Here is a 19468-nt window from a genome sequence, read left to right as displayed (position 1 = left end):
AAAAGAAAAGAATTTTTATTTCTGTACTTTGTATTTTAAATACATTATTAAACCTTGATACAGCACTATTCTGTATCCAATTATCAGGCAACCAGTTTCCATTTGCAGGAACTTGGGCCAGTGTTTGTGTGCAAGATCCTCTCACTAAATTAATTTGAATGTTTCCGCTTTTTCCTCCACAGAAAAAATGAGATGAAAAACTGGGTTGTGTGGAGTGTAATGCCTGCAATTTTGTGAGAGCCATGGAAAATGCTTTTTACTTTCTTTGCACACTATTAAGTTCACATATGGCTGTTGAAACTTGGGAAGACAATGAATTCCTCCTCTCCTTCTAAGTCCCAATAGACACATCTTTGCTTTGTAGTCATTTTGCATTTAAAAATATTTCTATATGATTGCAACTAGTGTTTCTCAGTAGTCAGAATATGATCCAAAAGGTATTCTGCTCCTATGGTATGCATATGAAAACATTAAATATAATTTTCCAAGCAAAACTGTAATTGCTTATCTCAAAGTATGCAATTATGTTAACCTCACCATATAGAAAATTACTCGGTTCTCCTCAATATCTTATAAACACGCTGCCCTTAAATAGGGAATGCTCTCCTATTTCACGTGCCTTTAGCATTTTGGTAGCACAGTATCCAAGAATCTAAGCTACTCTGTAGAAAAGAGTTTGGCATCACCCAAAAGGCTTCAAGTCAACGAATCCAACTTGTTTTTCTGCCATTGGGACTACATACAGGAGTTCAACCAAATTAACAGCCACTTTGTACCTTCACTTGAATATGTCTCTTTATTCCCCCCCCCCTTTATTTTTTTTTAAATCAGAACCTTTCTATACTTATCATTACAAATACCTACATACAGACTTTTTCTTCTGCTCATATACTAAGCATAACACCAGAAAAGACATTATTTATGACATTATTTACGTAGGATCTGACCAAATGCATTACGATTCTTATACAAGACTCTATATCCAAGTCTCTACATCCTCACTATTTGGGTTAGCACCAGGCTTATTCCAGCTATATCATATTGAATGGATTCTGGCCAGCTAGGAAAGAAAATGCAAGAATATTGGCAGATGCAGCTCAAGCAGAAAAAAACGCAGAGTTGGGCATTTAATCAAATGAACAGGGTACTACATGAGTAGACCTATTAGACTAATTCTGTTTGAGTCAAAAGACTGATTAGTAAAGGTAAAGGTATCTTGGCAAAATAAGTAAAAGGTCAGTTCTCCTGAGAATAAGACAAATATGGGGAAAGCTATCATAGAGCTATTCAACTACCCTGTTTGTCTCAGTTCATTCCTTTTAGAAGGAAAAAAGGCACCTCAATTTGTAATGCCAATTATCACCTCTCTACCAGTAGAGAAGGAAATTTAACTGCAAGAGAAGGAAATAGTTTGGCCGTTCCATGTACTTCAGACAAAAAAAGAGTGTACAAAACAGCCAGTTTAAAATAAAAGCCTCTGGACCAAATCTAACTTAGAGTTTAACAGCCTTGAAGAACCACATCATCTGTGTGGCTGTACCATGAAACCACAGAGAAGAAACTCAAGTCTGAACATCAGACAGAGCAGTATCTAAATACATCTTCAAGCAAAAAACATAATGAAATACGAGTTAAATGTCTCCAAAAGCCCTGAGCTGGAAAACTCTACTGGTCTGCTATCTCTCTTTCAGAAAACTGTAAATATTAAGGGTTGTCTTGTTTCATTCATGCACACAAGTTTGTGCAGAACATTTGCATTGAATTCCTTTATCATGACACCTTTAGTGTTTATTTTAACGGCCTGTACAGATCACTGCCTTCCTAAACCAAGAGTGCTAGTTTAAAACACTTCAAGACTACACATAGTTCAAAAGAAAAACAGCAATCTGACACAATATGAAGAGTTTTTCTTAATGGATTATTTTTTACCAATAGTAGAAGAAAAGATACAAAAATGGGATGTCAGAAATCCTTGTATTTAATTGTATGGGTTTAGAAAATATTCTAATAACAATGCCAACTTTGTATTTGGGCCAATGGTACAGATAAAGCCTTTCTGTCTGTCGTTTAAGCCCAGCCAGCAACTAAGTACCACCACCAACATGTCTCTTACATTCAGTTTTATAGGAGCTTTAACCCCATCTCATGAATTAGCTACCCTGAATCATCAGCTAAGGTGGATGATTGCATTATCAGACTTTTAAAAAAGGAGCAAATGGGTATCTTCTATATTCCCATTTGACTTTTCCTATTCCCAGGGTCATTCAGCAGCAGAAATACCATTTCAACCCGACTTACTCCAGCCTCTCTGTTGCAAGATATACTCTGTTCATTTTTAGAGCTGGCTCCCCAGCTCACTTCACATGGAAATCAATCTATCTTCCGTTTCTGGTGTAATTTAATTGAGACTGATATTTCCCCTCCCATCTCAGATGGTAAGGATCACCTGCCTCCCTGATCACATCACATCCCTATGATGACAGACAGCAGGTGCTCACAGAGAAACATCCAAGCTAGATACAATGATGGAAAACAAAGCAAGATCATTTAATGTACAGGTTTGTAAGCTGTGGCCTCTGAAGATGTTGGACTTCTCTTTACACACAGAGAAACAGAGAGACAAATGTATGAATATTCATGCTATACATGAAGCCGAGAAGAAGAATTAAATGGTCTTCAGAAAAAGCTTATACCCACACTTCTCTCAGCTCAGCTGTGCAATTCAATTCTTACCCTCTCAACTATGTGACAATAACCAAAAGGAAAAAAAAAACCCAAACCAACAAAACCACCGCACCCCCACTCCAGTGCAAAGTCAATAAAGATTCAAAGTACGATATAAGAGAGGGAACATCCAAATGAGTAACTTCAGGAAACACTCTGAACATCTTCACTGAGAAAAGGAAATATTTTCTCAGTAGGAAAGTGTTCACAGATGAGGGTCAGGAGCCACAAAATTAGCAGAAGTACAGCATGAGCAGAAAGTGTTGCACTCTTAAGAGGTACTGCCCTTAGGCATCAAAATTAGGTCAGTCTTCTCTGCATCGATCCAAGTGGAAGTTAAAGATCCCATAATTCTTTTCAAAAAGAGTAAGGGATAACCCCTGGGGCTGGCCAACATTCCCTCTATAAATAACGTATGTTCTCATAGCTAAAGCAATGTATGAGCTATTGCTAGGAGCATAACAGCTGCTACATTTAAAGGGAGTCTCTATGCTACCAATAGCCAATTAATGGTTTTACTTTTTGTTCTTTTAAGTGTTAAAATAGTTCAGCTGCATTACATAAGCTTTCTACAATTAAACACATTTATACTGATACACAAACACACACTGCAGTTTTGTTTTGCAGTGCACGACAATTTTGCAGGCGTATTTTGACCATATATCTTCATGATTTCAAGACAGCTTTTAGAGCGAACATTATCATTCCACATACACTTTCCTATCTGGAAGAGATATAAAAGGAATCGTTTTTGAGCAACATACACAATGACATGTGAGTCCATTTCTGGGTTGATCACTTGAACACTTGGTGTCTGTTGTTTAGAGTATGGATTTGCAAATGGTTTAAAAAAGAGAATCACTGCATGGCTGAACTAAAGTGTAAGACGTGTCTTTGTGTTGTAATAAATCTGGAACATTTAGCTTTAACATTTCATGGCAGTATTACAAATTATTTACTATATATCTCAACGAGAATATATGGACCTGTTTAACTATTCATGAAGAGCAGGACGAATTAATCCGAATGTTAGCTATAAGCATCTGCGCAACTGTTCAGAAAGAGGAAAATTCATTTCAGCTGAGGAGCAATTCAGACCTATGAGGCTGCAGAAGGACTTGGACGCTTCATGGAAAAAAGCCCTTGCACACCTTAAGCAGAATATTTAACATCGCAGACTGGTTTGGAGAAAGAAAAGCCAGTCAGGAAAAAAAGACAGCAGAAAAGATACTAAAGACAACCACGGGAAAGGCAACATATGTTGCAAACAGAGTATCTATTCCTAGCATCTTACTAGTTTACATTTGAAAGGATTCTGTTCTTTGTTAACAGGACTTTAACTGAAGAAAAGCAGATTTGTCTCTCTAGCACAAAAGCTGCTGGTAAGTGTTATACTTTGAAAAGAGATTCTTTAAACTTTGTTTTCTTAGATGATAATAATTTGAAGAAACAAAAATACTGTTTCTAAGATTTTTCTGTTTTCTAGCTAATTCTCTGGCAGTCTAACACTTATTATAGGGAGATTCCAACTTTCAATGTTATATTCGCACAATTTCTTGCTGGTATAACCCCATTATGTCTCATCAACAGAGAACTTGGGCTACTGCCATTCTTCATTTCTACCCCTGTATCTCCTCAACGATGGTGTTCCAAGACTGGAGTTATAAAAAGACAAATTCATTCCTAACTGCTTATGAATTCGTAAGTTTTTACCCACAGTAGAATACATTAGTTCAAAACCAATATACTAAAAAATGTGGGTCAAATATTATTAGGCATACTAAAGTAGCACTATACACACATAACAGCATTAAAATATTCTAGTAATACTGAGCTGTTTTCATGTGAGGGCAGTTGAGTTTTACTTCCAAGCACAGAGCTGTCAAAGGATCCTTACTTTCTGGACACGGAAAAATAAACTATGTGTGACATACTGTTCCCAAGGCTCTGTTAATACTTGACAGGATAAGATATTAAACAATTTCTTACCTTCTCCCACTTCTAGAACATTACTTAAAGTCAGTTCAAATCAAGATAACTATGTGAGCAGTTTGAACTCTAAGACCATGTTTGGAATTTCTCCTCTAACGTTTTTGCTTTGTTTTGAAACTGGAATGTTGCCCTTCAGTGGATAATATGTGAGTGCTTCCAGTAACAGTTTACATTAACATTTACATTTGTTAGCTTATGTTCTCTTACTGTTTGTGACCCAGTTCAGTTAAGCAAGCAAGCATTTTGAATCTGCCAATACAGGCTTTTTCTCCCTCCTTGCAAACCTTTCATTTGCAAGCAATGGCATATCATTTCTCTTTTTGCTTTTCTCTTCACTATAAACAACCGTTTGGCAACAAGTTTAAATCATCTTCCACTGGGACATCAGCTTACCTATGTACAGCCACAGGTGCTAGCTTAAAACCATAGCGTCAGCCCACATGTATCTCCTCCCGTCCCTTAAAGAGGCAAAGCTTGACAGGTACTGAAAGAACTCCTTCCTCATTCCGCCACCCATCACTGAATCCAAACCCCCAAACAGTTAATACTCAGATATGCATGGAAACTACAATCCCAACTACAATCCTTTCCTTCACCTCCCCACCCCCAAAAAAAAGTATTCATTACTATTCTCTGTCAGAGAAAGGCTATGGGGCTAGGCATGCAATTGGTCTGCTCACAGTAGGGCTGTTTCTAGCCTATTTTGTATTGCAGAGCAAAGCCAAACGAGGATTTAACTGTGGACGAGTGAAATAAGTGACATTACTGTACCTGCAAACCTGACATTTTGACGAACTATAACTGATTGTTCCCCCTTCAGAAAAATGGCACATCAGTGCTGGTCTTTCTAGATTTTCAGATGAGGCCTCTACCTACACAAGGGGTGCAGTCTCTATTCTCACAACTAATGATAGCAGGGTTTTTTAAACAATAAAGCATGGAGAAGCAGTTTACTTTTCAGTAACACTCCATTTTATGGAAAGTGGAATCCTAATAATTTCATCCTGTTACACACCTATCGCAAGACAACCCTTTTCTGTTCCACTAAAAAATGACAGGTGTAGATTTATGATGCAGATTATTCAGTGGCTCCTGCAAACCTTCAGACATATGCTGAATACCTGAGGTAAAGCATGCACTTTCCACACTGGCATGCTGCTAATCTAATCAGATAAGGATCTTACTGGGCAAGGCACCGTTCTTCCTTTCGCTTTCAAGAATGTAATTTTAAATTATGGCTCAGTCTTTTAAAAGAGTGTGGTATTTTTTGTTGTTCTTTAGAATTGTTGCTCTTACATCACATAAATTCTGTCACACTAGAGAGCCACTACTAGACACAGGGAAATGAGAGGCACTCACCACTCCATAAGAGTATGTGTCACATGTTTCAGACACTGGGAGACTTTGGATAACTTCTGGGGCCATCCATGGAAAAGTGCCCACTAACGACATGTGTGTTGTATGGGAGTGGAACCTTGAGGCACCAAAATCACAGATCTGGCAAAAAAATAAACAGATATTAGAGTTTCAATGTCATTTACTAGGCATCAAAATACTGAGTCAAGCAGCATCTCTCCACAAATAATTAACGTGTTCATACCTTTAATACACCATCGGCAGCTATAACAACTGAAAATGAAAAAACAATAGGTTACAAGAATGCTATTAGAAACAAAGACAAAACATTTTCACAGCAAAAGGCTTTGGTTTTTATCAAGAAAAATTATCCTACAGTGAGCCAGCGCTTGAAGATGCACATATGCGTGATTGTCCTGGCTTCTTTAAATGGCTTTAGATAATGTTTGCTGAATACCTGCAAGCCTCTGAACAAATGCAAAACCTTTCAGACCTTACTGAGTTCAAAGTGAGCAACATGACTATTGCTGAAATACAGATAAACTCCATCCTCCTCAATTTAGTTATGCTTAACAAGAAACTCTCTGAAAGATTCATTAATAAAAGGAGAAAACTTACAACTGTGGTGAGATCTAGACTTTTCTTGACTATAATCTCCCCATGTGCATGACTAAAATCTGTTTCCCTCCTATCCCACTACCAGTGGTCAGAAAAGTTTCAATTAAAAGGCAATTTAAAGCAAATTTCATAAATGGTTGTCAACCACCAAGTGCAAACTAACTAGTGCAGTTCCACTCATATTACTCAAAAGCGCGACTATCTGTCAAACATCAAAACAGGCCATAGTAAAGACAAGATTTTCAGATAAGAAATAATAGGCCTTATCCAGTCTATTTTGTCTGGTGTCTACCAGCCTTTCCCGGTACTCATCCTTTCCAAATAGAAAAATGAAGTGAGGAGTGCCCACGCAACATCTGACAGATGGTAAGATGGGTACAATCATGATCAGCAGGACACTACCTGAAAGAGCACTCCACAGTGCTCTGAAGGACTCCAGGGACTATAATAAAGCTCAGACAGGTGCAGGATTTGGAGGAGTCAACAGGCCTTTCTCGGCTTCAACAAGAGCAGCTTTATGACAGCCAGTGCATTAGTTCTAGTTGTTCACAAAGCTCAGGTACAGATTTAAATGCTACATTAACAAGTAAAAGCAGAGTGTTTTCAGTGTTTTGCTACTTTACCATTCCTGGACTTCAGATCCCTGTGGATTACTTTGACTGGAGCTTCCATGTGTAAATAGTGCATTCCTACACAAAACAAGGGAACAATCTTGTTAGGCAGGCTGTGCATGGCCATCATGTGTCAGTAGTCATATTTTCTGGTTCCCACTAATTGCACTCATTATGAACTGGCATACCTGTATGCCATGTTGACATGCTGCAGAAGAAGCAAAGCTTCCCATAATCTACTTTGAATAAAAATACTAAGCAAAGCTCATATATTATTCAGAGAATCTACATGGGCAATGTTTATGCTTTTTAATATCTTATTTAGTGTAAGGTGGTGTCTACACAGGGAACCCAAGATGTTAATTTACTGTTTGTTCATTAGTCTACACTAATTCTTGTGTAGTCACAAAGAACACAATGGATAAAACAACTTGTTTTGCATTTTTATATGGAGAATTTCAGTATGTTTGCTGAGAATAAGCCCTTAGCTTCCTTAAACATCTCAATTCAAATCAAATATAAGGATAATTACGCACTTTCCCTCATAATTACTCTACATCAGCAAAATTATCCTCTAGGGACTTAGGGGCAAACCAGAAGTAAAACTGGCTCACAGAAGCCATTTTCATTCCATAAATTATTCTGGATTGATAATAACCAAGGAACATATTAAAAGGCGCTGTGACTGGGGTTTCTTTTTTTTTTTTTACATATGGTTGGTTGACTTTTTTGTTAATTTGAGCAAGTACAGGAAGGCTTTCCTGACTTCATAAGGAAAGCATCTCCAGCTGTGCACTTTGCTGGCTGTGTGGGCTAATTATGCACTGCTCCTCTTGCTTACCTTTAGCTATGTCAGTTGCCCAGGTCATGATATGATCCATATCCATCTCTTCACTTTTGTTACTATTAATGTAATCAAACAGTGAGCCAGCAGAAGCATACTCTGTTAAAAAACAACAACAAACAATCTCAAGAGACATTTTAAAACACTGCACCTCAACTGAAAGTTCTACTGAAAACTGTGCCAGTTCCAGAAAGCAGTCAACCTCTGGCTTAATGACAAAGAATTTAGGTTCAGCAGCTAATACTATTAGTAGTGTAGTAAGAGAGTTGTAGATTGTTCTGATTATCTATCTCAACACAATCTACTACTAAGGGAAACAACAAAGCAAAAGATACAATCATATGTATGATGCACTAAAATGAGAAGGCGTTAGAAAGGTCTGGCATTAGAAAGCTCAGGCAAAGCAGTTCAAATTCCACAGTAAAACGTTCTGGATGTTCCTTGTTCAGGATCAACAGACCTTTTTCTCAACTCCTCTCAACTACACCTACAACAAGCACACAGCAGGATTATATGAGAACAAACAAGGGCTTTTTTGGGCTGTTGGTGTTTGCAAGTGTGGCAGATGGCATTCAGTCCAACTGTCAGAGCTCATGGGGCTGAGAGCTGGCATAGCAAGCACCGTATAAATGATGCTCCATAACAAAGGATAATCGTTATTTATAAAACCAGGTGTTAAATGTATGATGTTCTGTTAGGAAGAAAAGGTTTGCAAGTAGAAGGCGAAATTAAAATTCTATTTCCCCATGGAAGAACAGAATAGCTGATCTTTTGTTCATGAAAATATAGAAGGATGAAACTAGAGGTCTAACCCTGAGGTAAGCAGGCCAGAATGCCATGTACTGCAGGTCATGTTCATCAGTTTAAAGGCTGTATCTCCTCTTCTTAGTATTTATTAAAGCTTTATGCTTATTTAGTATTCATTCACATTTCACCAAAAACACAACAGGAGATTCACGAGTTGAAGCAGCTGATACATCTTGTTGTATCTGGCTGCCAAGACAGAGCAGACATGCGCTGCCCCATGACCCAAGTAGCACAAAGACCAAAGGGATACAAGGAGCAACATCAAGCTTTTTGTCCCTCTCTCCCAAGGCTATTCAGTGTGTTTCTTCAGCAGAATTTAGAACCTTCTTACAACACTCACAAAGTCTTCATACCCAAGGTGGCAAACCAGCTGTTACACAATTGCAGTGCTTAATTTCAGCCATTTCAAAGAGGCCACAAAATAATTCCCTCTAAGACTACATAAAATATATCCAAGTTGTTGTTAATAATAATACCAATCATGATATTAAATCATTTGGAATGATATATAATGAGCTAAATGCATAAAAGCCAAACATTGCTCCTCATCAAGAAAATCAAAACCCTTGGGAAACAGCTGTGTGGGGAAGGAAACTCTGGGACGAGACTGAATTTGCAGCCTAGAACATGGCAGGCCATTGAGAAGATTCCAGCACTAAATAAAAGGAAAGAGGAAGAAAACAGAAAGTCCCTTGGAAGTAAACACTCTAGTGGCAAGTTAGGTTTGGATCATTACTGCAGGACTTCCTGCTGAAGGGAGCCTCTGCAGGAGACAGAAGCATCACTTCTGATGTCACCGAAAGAGGAGTAAGCTGCTGACCTGCACATTTCCGCAATTAAAACATCAGCTTTTTTTACCCATGATGTCATCATCTGTCTTATAAATGGATTCTTCAGGAATAGGTTGGCTGCACGCTTTGCATGCCTTTACAATGCATAAGTTGATCCACCAGGGTCAGGGACAATTCACCTCCCCAGGCACTTTGCCACTGTGTGAACGGAGGCAAGCAAGCTTCAATTTTTTAGTATTTCTTCTACATATTTACTGTGCTTCAGGTTTTTAACAGGAGCTTATGATTTGGAAATCATATTGCAGGGATAACTTTCTGTCAATAACAGAAAAGAAGTATTTGTTTTAGAAATAAAAGCTCTAAATGCCTGACTGGACCCACCCTGTGATGGGCTGTAGGATACACCATATGATTCAGTGCAGACAGGGGGCACAGGCTCCAAGAACCTTTGGGGAGGAGGCAGCTGTGGTCATAAAACAGATCTGAAAGACATCAAGATTGCTGTTGACAGAGACAGCAGTGACATCTTGAATGATGTGATCCATGTTAGCAGCTCACCGGGCAGGATGATCAGTTATAACACTGACATATGTCCCATCAGGGAAACATGTTTTGACTGCAGATGTAGCCTTTCTCAGAGAACACTTTGACAATCCCACATAAGACGTTACGTGCAGCTAATGCTCAGTACATGCCAGTACTTGGCTGCGTGCCCTCATCTGCATCACTCGGAAGAAACATCAGTTTCTTGGGATTTCTTCTTGTTTGGGATATTCCCTCATAAGAAAAGGATCTTTGACTAACACAGGATTAGGTCTGCAACACTGAAGGACATCCAGAAGATTACGGAGTGAAAATCCCTCTAAAAGAGATTTCAAGTGCAATTAACATTTATTCTCAGCAGCCATTCTCTCATGTGAAAATGGCGTGGGGAAATGGAGCCTTGCTTCCCTTCCACCCCACGGGACTCCAGTGCCCTTGGAAGCTGTAGGGAGAACCAGTGCAGTTTGACAGAAAAGGCTTTTTTTCTTTAGCCAAGGTGGAATTAGAGCTCCCTGAATAACAAAGTGGTCAGACTACACAATACATTTCCTTCTCACAGATAGTTAAGAGTCCCCATTCCCAATGACACAATGAACTACTTCAGCTGCCGTCTGTTGTGTGCCTGGCAAGCAGGTCAAATATCCTCCGAACACTGACCTTTTGTGAGATCAAACTGAGCACTGTCTGATCCAGACATCACCCCAAGTTGTTGATTACAGATCTCTTTTGTTATACTGCTTCCTTGTTCACAATTATGTTATGAAGTATAATTACATTACTTATTAGCTTTCTGTTACTTTTATTGCTTCAAGAAGGTATTCAAGTTTCTGTCTATATGCTATCACCAGGCCATCCTCTGAGTGGTGCAGACTGTGATCACACCCCCATTCACCTCTGAAGTACTGGCTGCAACACTGAGCTCCAGCAGGATGATACTCCTGTAAGTAAAGCTCCCTGTGCTCTGAGTAGCGCTGTGCTGTGCTGTACCTCAGACGTGCTCCCACCAGATTACACTGCCATCTACTGTGATAATTGGATGTCTGAGAGACAGGTAGAAATAACTGAATTTTCACAGGTTCTCTCCACCACCTGAGAAGGAATAAAAACCTGAATGGCAATGTTTCAAACTGGTATTAGACTACGCCACATGTGAAGGCTACACTTCTCACCAAACTCTTTAAAGTGCTGCAGACACGCCAAAACATGTCTCCTAATCCACAATTTCACATTTTTTTACCTCTCCAAACATTTACTTTAACAGATGGGTTTATTTTCTACTACTCTCTTACCTAGTTTCTCCCATACAGGAGAACTACATTACCTGTAATGTGATTTTATATCTGGACCAACTCCCAGGATAAGGGAAGGAAGCTTGAAGTGGTGATGGGAAAAAAAAAACAACAAACTAACCACAAAACTCAACCTCTGCATAGTTCTAGGAATACCAGAGCGTATGAAACCTAGTTTCCTGTGAATAAAAAGAGTTCTCTTATGGTGTCTAATAGACCCTTGGCTCTATTTCAAGCTCTTTCCATGGCTGGGAAGTTCCCAATGCAGATTCTCCTGTTTTCGACACAGGCAGAATTCACAGTGCAGCTTTGCTCTGAGCAGGCTCTCAAGCCTTCCGTTTTCACATAACTTGCCAGAACCTCATATGATGAAAACCTCTACTTCTGTCACACATCAGTTAAAATGGAAAAGCAATTCACAGAACAGGGTAAGAGAACATAGTGAAAGCTTCTATTTAAAGGAGTGCTGAGTTTGTGCTCCAGCTGCCTCTGTGCTGCCACCAGCCATGCTCCCAGCCTGGTTCCCACCTTCCAGCACTCCATTTACATTGAGGCAGGGGGTGCCAAGCGCTCTAACATCCAAAGAAGACCAGAACAATTAGCAGAACTCTGAAACTGGGTAAAGCTAACACCTTGCAACATTGGAGTTTTACAGAATCAAGACAAAGGTCATACAAAAATCCTTACCTGTAACAATGCCATAATTTGGAGGTTCAATGACAGCTCCATAGAACTGTATGATGTTTTTGTGACTGAGCACACTGAGTATTTCTGCCTGTTGAAAACAAACAAACAAGTCAGACAATTAAGAATGGGGTATTTATTACAATAGTTTATTTTATACCCAAGTGGGTCTACAAATATATATATACATATGTATATAACGTACACATACATAAACACACACGTATCTAGGAAGACTGTTCACAAATGCTTGGCATTTGAAAGCCTCATGAAGAGAGTTTGGCAGATGAATGCTTCGTATGCTAGGGAAAAAAACAGGAAAGTTTTCAGACTATACTTTCACGGCCAAAGCACAGATGTAGCAACTAAGTCTTAGGAAAAACTGAAGGCCTTGGAAAACTTTGTTCAAAGAAAGAGCTGGGATTTTTGGCAGAGTTGTAACAGTCCTAACCAGAATTTGTGTTTATGCACAAAGTACTATGGGTTCAGCAAGTCCAGCACTTCAGGCTATTGGAGCATACCATGCACACACAGCTCCGGCCAATGTTTTCTGGAAACGTGGGGTTTCCAGGCATGCGCTGTACAGTCTGATTGAATACGCACAGCAAGCACGCTGAGATTGCCAAATAGCCAGCAGTGCAGCTGAAATTGCTCCTCGGAGCACGCTGCAGATGTTGGGAAATTCTGGAAAAAATACACAAAACCTTCATATTCCACTTGAACAATGCTTCAAGGTTTCAGAAAGAGACTGCAAGACAACGTATCCACCAAAACTGCAACATACATTCCCCGCAGATTTTGAGGGGAGAAAAAGTGAGGTATCTCCTTCAAGATCTCAACAGTTTTGCCTCTGTAGTACACTAAATATTCTAGAGATTCTAAACACCATTTTATACAAATATACATCTTATGCAAACAAAGATACATACAATTATACATTTTTCTCTATAACAACACATTACTTCAAGACATTGAGATTCTGCTAACTCTACACCAGTCAGGAGTATCTAACAAGATCAAAATAATTAATTCCTCTGATCTTATCAAAAGTATCTGATCTGACAGATCCCTTCTCAGATTCCCCGACTCACTGTAGGAGTGAGCGTTGCTGTTTATCTGCAGAGGAGTCTTCCCACATTTGCTTATATAGTTGCCAATTAAATTATTGTGTGGCCTTGTAGATTTCACTGAAAACAGACGGGCTATAGCAGCTTTGATGCAGAAAACCATGGTACATTAGCACTAGCTGCTGTAATAAACGTACAGCCATAGCAAACCAGTATTTTTTTGGCCTATGTTTTATAGTTGGTACCATGATACATATGCATAATCGCATGATTACAGATAAAGGCATCAGATGGCTCAATCTTTTGCTGCTGTTGTTGTTTAAAGCCTTTTCTGAGTAACTTCAACACAGTTTTGAATTAAGACCCTTATCCTTAGCTAATGCGCTGACAATTACACATACTCAATTAAATCTGTAAGTATAGCTTTGAACTTGAATTGCACTAGTTCTTCATGCTGCTTAGCCTGCTCAGCAAAGGAAGCAAGGCTACCATGAAGTGAGTAATCTTTTTTCACAATACCAGAAAAGTAATTTTTCACTGTTTTCAGCAGATCATACTGCAGACTGGCTCACCTGCAGGCCTACAAAATGATCTAACTGGCAACCGTCTAAGCAAACAGGAAGGGATCTGTCAGATCAGCACAGGATCTGTCAGTGGCAGGAGCTCTACCCTCCAGCTGCAGCCTCACCAGCTTCGCAAGGCAGGGGAGTCCAGCAGCAGCAGCACTGCCTGCTTCACAAGCTGTACCAGTGACCAAGTCAGTAGCCTAGAGGGTACAGATGACAGCTTCAGTCATTCAAAACTCCATCTCCATGGGTTAGCAAACCCAAGACTCCTCTACTTCAAAAACTTTTGTAGTTTTTTCATCAGGAAATAATAAACTGGGGAATGTCCTCCAATTCCTACCAGCATTACTGTTGGATAACCAGGAGGCCTAATACGCCTTGACTGCCTATCTGAATGTTGCTAAAAATGATACAGGGATGCCTGTCCACAAACACTACACAAGCTATCTAAACCATCTTTTCTTGAACACCTTAGTCAAGAGGAGCAGAATAAAACTAGATTAATCTTTTTAGAGAACAATTAAAAATGCCACACAATGAACACATCCAAGGACCATAGCTCCCTATTCCACTGCAGCAACAAGCAGCACTCAGTGACTTCTCTGTCTCACTGGATGCTGCTGGATTCAGTTAAAGCCCATGAGAACCACTGGACAACAGGCGGGGCTACACTGCAGCAACACCAGCAGCGAACCCCAGGCCTACCAATGACCCATTGCTACCATGAAATGGACAACAAGCAAGACAGGAGCACCAGGCTAAGAGGACAAGTCCTTCACTGCTGTAGGCATACCTGACATTGCATTTTTATTATTTGGAGATTCAAAACCAATTAATTTCTAAGATTATCTTATTTACAATGTATTACACACTAAGATCCCATTCTAGGAGTATGAAGAAATTATGTGCTTGCCATGCCCAATACCATCATCTTCATATTGATGTTCATACTCTAAACTGAGATTTAACAGACACTATAGCAAGCTTCCATCTAAGAATAAGGAAAGGCACCTACTAATTGCCCACAGATATCCCAAATTAGCACTGGGGAGAAAATACGACAAGATCCGCTGCCTCTAAAAGAAATTCTTTCTAAACACTTTTAATCAGTCTGCTGTTGTTAGCACTACTGATTCTAGACTATTCCTTTCATGTTTTATTCTTTTCAGTTGTGTGACTCAGCTGTGAACTCTATTAGCCAATTTAAAGCCACTTATTCCTTACAATAAGAACTAGATGCAAGTCAATCTACATCTTTGAAGCTTTTGTACTTTTTTTTTTTCACAAGAAGGTGCCTCATTTCAAGAAAAGACTGTCAGACAGCAAATTACAAAGTGGTGATTAAAGACCAGCATTTCAAAGGCCTCTTAGGCACGTACAAGAATATTTGGAATCACCTTTTAGCATCAAACTCATACTTAAATGCAAAATACTTCAATGCTTTTAAGAAAATCCTGCCATGCATCTATCTGCCTAAAAGCCACCGAAGAAGTCAGCCCTCACTGGCTTGGGCATGACACACTCACTTCCCTCAGTAAAGCTTCTACCTATCTTACAGAACTTAAATGAGCATCAATTTCCTTCCCATAGCCATGGCAATGGCAAATAACAAGTCTTCAATTACTTCATTGCATTACTTGTGTGAAGAACAGATTTTATTTATTTTCTTACATGTTGTACCAAAGCAGAACTAGAACTAGAACTCAGCTGAAGTAAAGACGCAACCTAAACACACAAACTCTTTGGATGTAACATCAAGGCACAGTCAGACACACAAGGTGACTGCAACAGAGTTGAACGTTATGCTTAGTCCTATGATAAGCTTAGTCACAGCCTGGTACTGATCATCAAAACACACTAAAACCATTTACCCTGTACTTACACCACAAATATGGGTGAAAATATGTCCCTTGCTCGAGTCCTGCTGAAGGGAATTACAGACTAGATGTCATTTCTTGAAGGTAAAGTTTCAAGAGTCTAAAGAAACCTGACTGTTTACATAATCCAAAAACTATCACAAAATTCAAGGTCAGAGCAAATTACACTGAAAACATTTTAGTTTAATTCTCAGTGGCTCCTATGGCCTTACTGTAAATCAGACTCAATTCACAAGACAAGTGCAGTATGAGACTTAGGTCATCCTCAGTGTACAAACTAATTGTATCCTATGAGCCATGGCATGGATCACAGTGCTTAACAGGTAATTTATTTTTATGCCCATTTCATCTCTTCTTATTGAAAAATGTGAGAATGTCAATTACATCAGCTGTGACTGACATCACCCTGCAGCTGCCTCTAGACCTGCTAGTACTGCTCTTCACACCTTCCAGTACAAACAACAATCCATGAATAACCATATCTTCAGTATTTTCAGCAGGCAAAAACAGTGTTTTCCTCTAGGCCTTGTCTGGGTTCAGCAACTGCTGGATAAGAAGCCACCATGTAGATTCTGAATGTGGCCAGCAGCAGATGAGAGGACAAAGCAAGCTACCTGGACAGCGTGGTCTTGTTATGAGCAGCAGCACAAACCTCAGCTCACTGGGATGATGTAAGTCCTGCCTTGCTTTTGCTCCGTCCACAGCAAGAGCAGCACACACAGCTTAGCTCTGATGAGATCTTCAAGGTCGGCACTGTCTGCAGATGTGGGCAACAGCCACCTGATGCTGAGCTGGCATTACTCAGGAACGCAGACAAGGCCATATCGTCACATCTATAATTGCAGCCGCAAAGGCAGTAAGGATGTGGATGGAGGCATTTTGCCTACAGCTGTGTTGTCCCCCGTCAGCTACTCATACCAGCCACAGCTGCTCTTTTTAGAGCTCCCTACCCCAAGGCAGCTAAAGTTAGCAAAGACTGAACAACTCAGCATATTTTAGTTATTGTGGTCCTCCTAGGAAATGTATTAGAAAGTTGTTACACTCATACTTGAAGCCAAGGGAAGCGATCAAGGGTTTGGGCTAGCAGCCTCTAGAAGTAGCACAGCTGGATCTGCAAAATAACATCTGTCCACTAAGTTCTTCAGTATCAAAAAGACTTTTTGCTTGGGTCCAGCAAATTGGGCCCACAGCAACTGAATCTCTATTTCTTTCAGGTTCCTTTGGAGCAGCTGGCCGGAAAGGACAAAGTACTGTCATCCTTCCACCCTGGTTTGAGCACACTGGTTTAGGATTAACGTGGGATATAGCTGCAGCCAATCAACACTCCTGTTAATAAACCAGTTAACTGCAGAGCAGGAGGCACCTTCGCTCTGTGCAAAATTACAGGGTTAGACATGGTTAGCTACTTAAGGAATCTGATTAACACAACTTCCTTAACTACTTTAGAATATTTGTTATTACATTGTGCAATAGTTCAGTTATTCAGTTTTCCAAATGAAAGTTTGCCATGTTTATTAAAGGGATATTTAGACACACTTAAGGCAGCTTTGGAAAGACATTTTCTTCCTAAGTCTTGTAGCATAAAAGGCCAGCTGCTTTTATTAAAAATATTCTATTAATGACAACCACATAAAAAAAAAAATACAGAATGCTAATAGAAATAAGTTCCAAATCTTTATTTCCAGATCTCTGCTCAAAATTATATTCAGTCTGTATCAGATATATTCAGTGTCCCAGGAATGCTCTCCTGTGAATTCAGTGATGTCTAATAAGGGATGATGTCTCTTATGATACATTAGTTTCTTTACACAGATGAGCCCAAACCATCATTTTACAGACGTAACACTAAGACAATCAACATTTAAAGTTCAGTTACAACACACTAGGAAAGCACTCATCTTAGAATCCTACAGGCTTACCGTTTTTGGTTTTTTTTGATGTAATGTTGACAAATTGTTAAGCATTAAAGAAAAAAAAGCATACTTTTCCACAAAATATTTATGTTTTACATGCTTTAATGTAAACATTATGAATCCACACGATGATTCTTTTTAAATCACATTAAGGTTTTGACAGAAACAGATAATTTTTATTACTTCATTGTTTCTGTTCTTTTGAAAGTTAAACTGAATACAATTCTTAATGAGCAAGAAATAGAAACAATTTACGTAATCTAGCTCTTTCTAGATTATTATCATGCCACAGTTTTAGGCAACTATCATTCTATCTTTGCTAACAAATGATCCCCTCAATATGCAATAAGGGATACTTAAAGAACTGTAGAAATATAAAACTACAAGTAAGAATCACACAGCAGGGCTATTATGCCTTTATTACAGTTCTGAACATCAAAAATAAACCCTAGCAGATACAAAATAAAAATTTAGGACTTTGCCTATTGTTTTGTCTGTCCTCAAAGTTTTGAGAGAAAAAAAAGAACCAAAAAATTAGAAAGGTTTTGTGCTTTGGGGTCGCCAAGAAGAAAGCTAATAATAAGCAAAGCATACTGTTACCCAGTTAAGGTAATGTTCATTAAACCTATTAAACTGTCTTTGATATTAACAAGGCAAGAGGAAAACCACACGAACACAGCAAAGCCAAAGAATTCTCAGTGAGATCTTTTAGCTGCAAATAAGCAGTTATCACATGCTTTGATGAGTGCTGTGGGCACCCTCCCAGCACAAATGAGTTACCGCCTCTTTTAGAAGGCGGTCATAGTTCTTGAAACTATGGCTGAATATCACTTAAAGCCCCGTGAAGATGGAGCTCTATTTTAGTACTCATTTAGAGGATAACTTATCCCAAATAAAAGCTATTTTCTATAGCCTGTTAACAAGTTAAAATTCTGCCAGCATTTGTTGTCTTAGAAGACAGCCATGTATATTTGGTGTTACAGGGATACTGTCTCATAAACCACACAGAAGAGTTAAATTACATTCTCAGATTGATGCCACCAGCACTTCTGCAAATAACAGAATTAAATTCTCATAAATACATCTATAGTGACACACAAAACATGTACTCACAAGCATTTTGACTAAGCATGTTTCAGAGCCTCAACTTCGCATCCAAAATTATGTCCTATGCCATTACAAGTCCCAGAAATTAAAAGTGGAAATAAAAGGGAAAGTAATAAGTTCTTACTGCTACAGAATCATCTTATTATTTTAAATCTGCTTCGTATCACCACACAATTTTCATTTTTGGAAATCCTGTGGTAGAAACAGGTACTTTAAATATCTGGTATTGACTTCTAGCTTGCAATCATGAAGAAAGAAAGAAAAAGCACATTACCAAGGCACTTCAACTCTGTTAAACTGTCATAACACACTGCGCTGAAAGAATATGGACATAATTTTATTATGTGCTGTTAAAGCTTTACCCCATCTTATATAATTTACTTCAAAATATTTCATTTGCATAATGCAATAGCAAATGTGTATGAGTAATTTTGGAGGTAAGGAACTGTACAGGACATGTAACAAAATGTATTGGATATTGACCATTTGAAAATAATACTGAGTTTGATACCCTACTATAACCTTTTATGGCAAACTTTGCATATAACTTGGTAGTTTTAAGGATAATTTGAAGTCTATGGGATTAGAAGCACTTTTTAGTGAATTTGGAACATGCCCCTCAAGACCCCATAAAGAAAGGCTTGCCAGCTCATGGAAAGCAGGCTGGTCCCTCCAAAAA

General features: G+C 38.9%; 1 protein-coding gene across 2 annotated transcripts in view; it reads right to left on the bottom strand.

Annotated features, from left to right (window-relative positions):
• MAP3K20 (mitogen-activated protein kinase kinase kinase 20) overlaps positions 1-19468 on the bottom strand; it is a 90765-nt gene that overhangs the window by 48123 nt on the left and 23174 nt on the right. For both annotated transcript variants that reach the window (XM_061453903.1, XM_061453913.1), the window contains exons 3-7: positions 12263-12350; positions 8143-8244; positions 7314-7379; positions 6317-6345; positions 6076-6213 (exon numbers count right to left, since the gene is read on the bottom strand). In XM_061453903.1, coding sequence (XP_061309887.1) covers positions 6076-6213; positions 6317-6345; positions 7314-7379; positions 8143-8244; positions 12263-12350 — 423 coding nt within the window. The remainder of the gene's footprint in view (positions 1-6075; positions 6214-6316; positions 6346-7313; positions 7380-8142; positions 8245-12262; positions 12351-19468) is intronic.

Source organism: Pezoporus flaviventris, unplaced genomic scaffold (assembly GCF_033815535.1).
Source record: "Pezoporus flaviventris isolate CSIRO_AGI_PZ_B2104156 unplaced genomic scaffold, CSIRO_AGI_Pfla_v1 ptg000001l, whole genome shotgun sequence".
NCBI lineage: Eukaryota > Metazoa > Chordata > Aves > Psittaciformes > Psittacidae > Pezoporus > Pezoporus flaviventris.
Note: the sequence above shows the minus strand (reverse complement) of the source record. Positions and strands in the feature narration are given on the sequence as shown.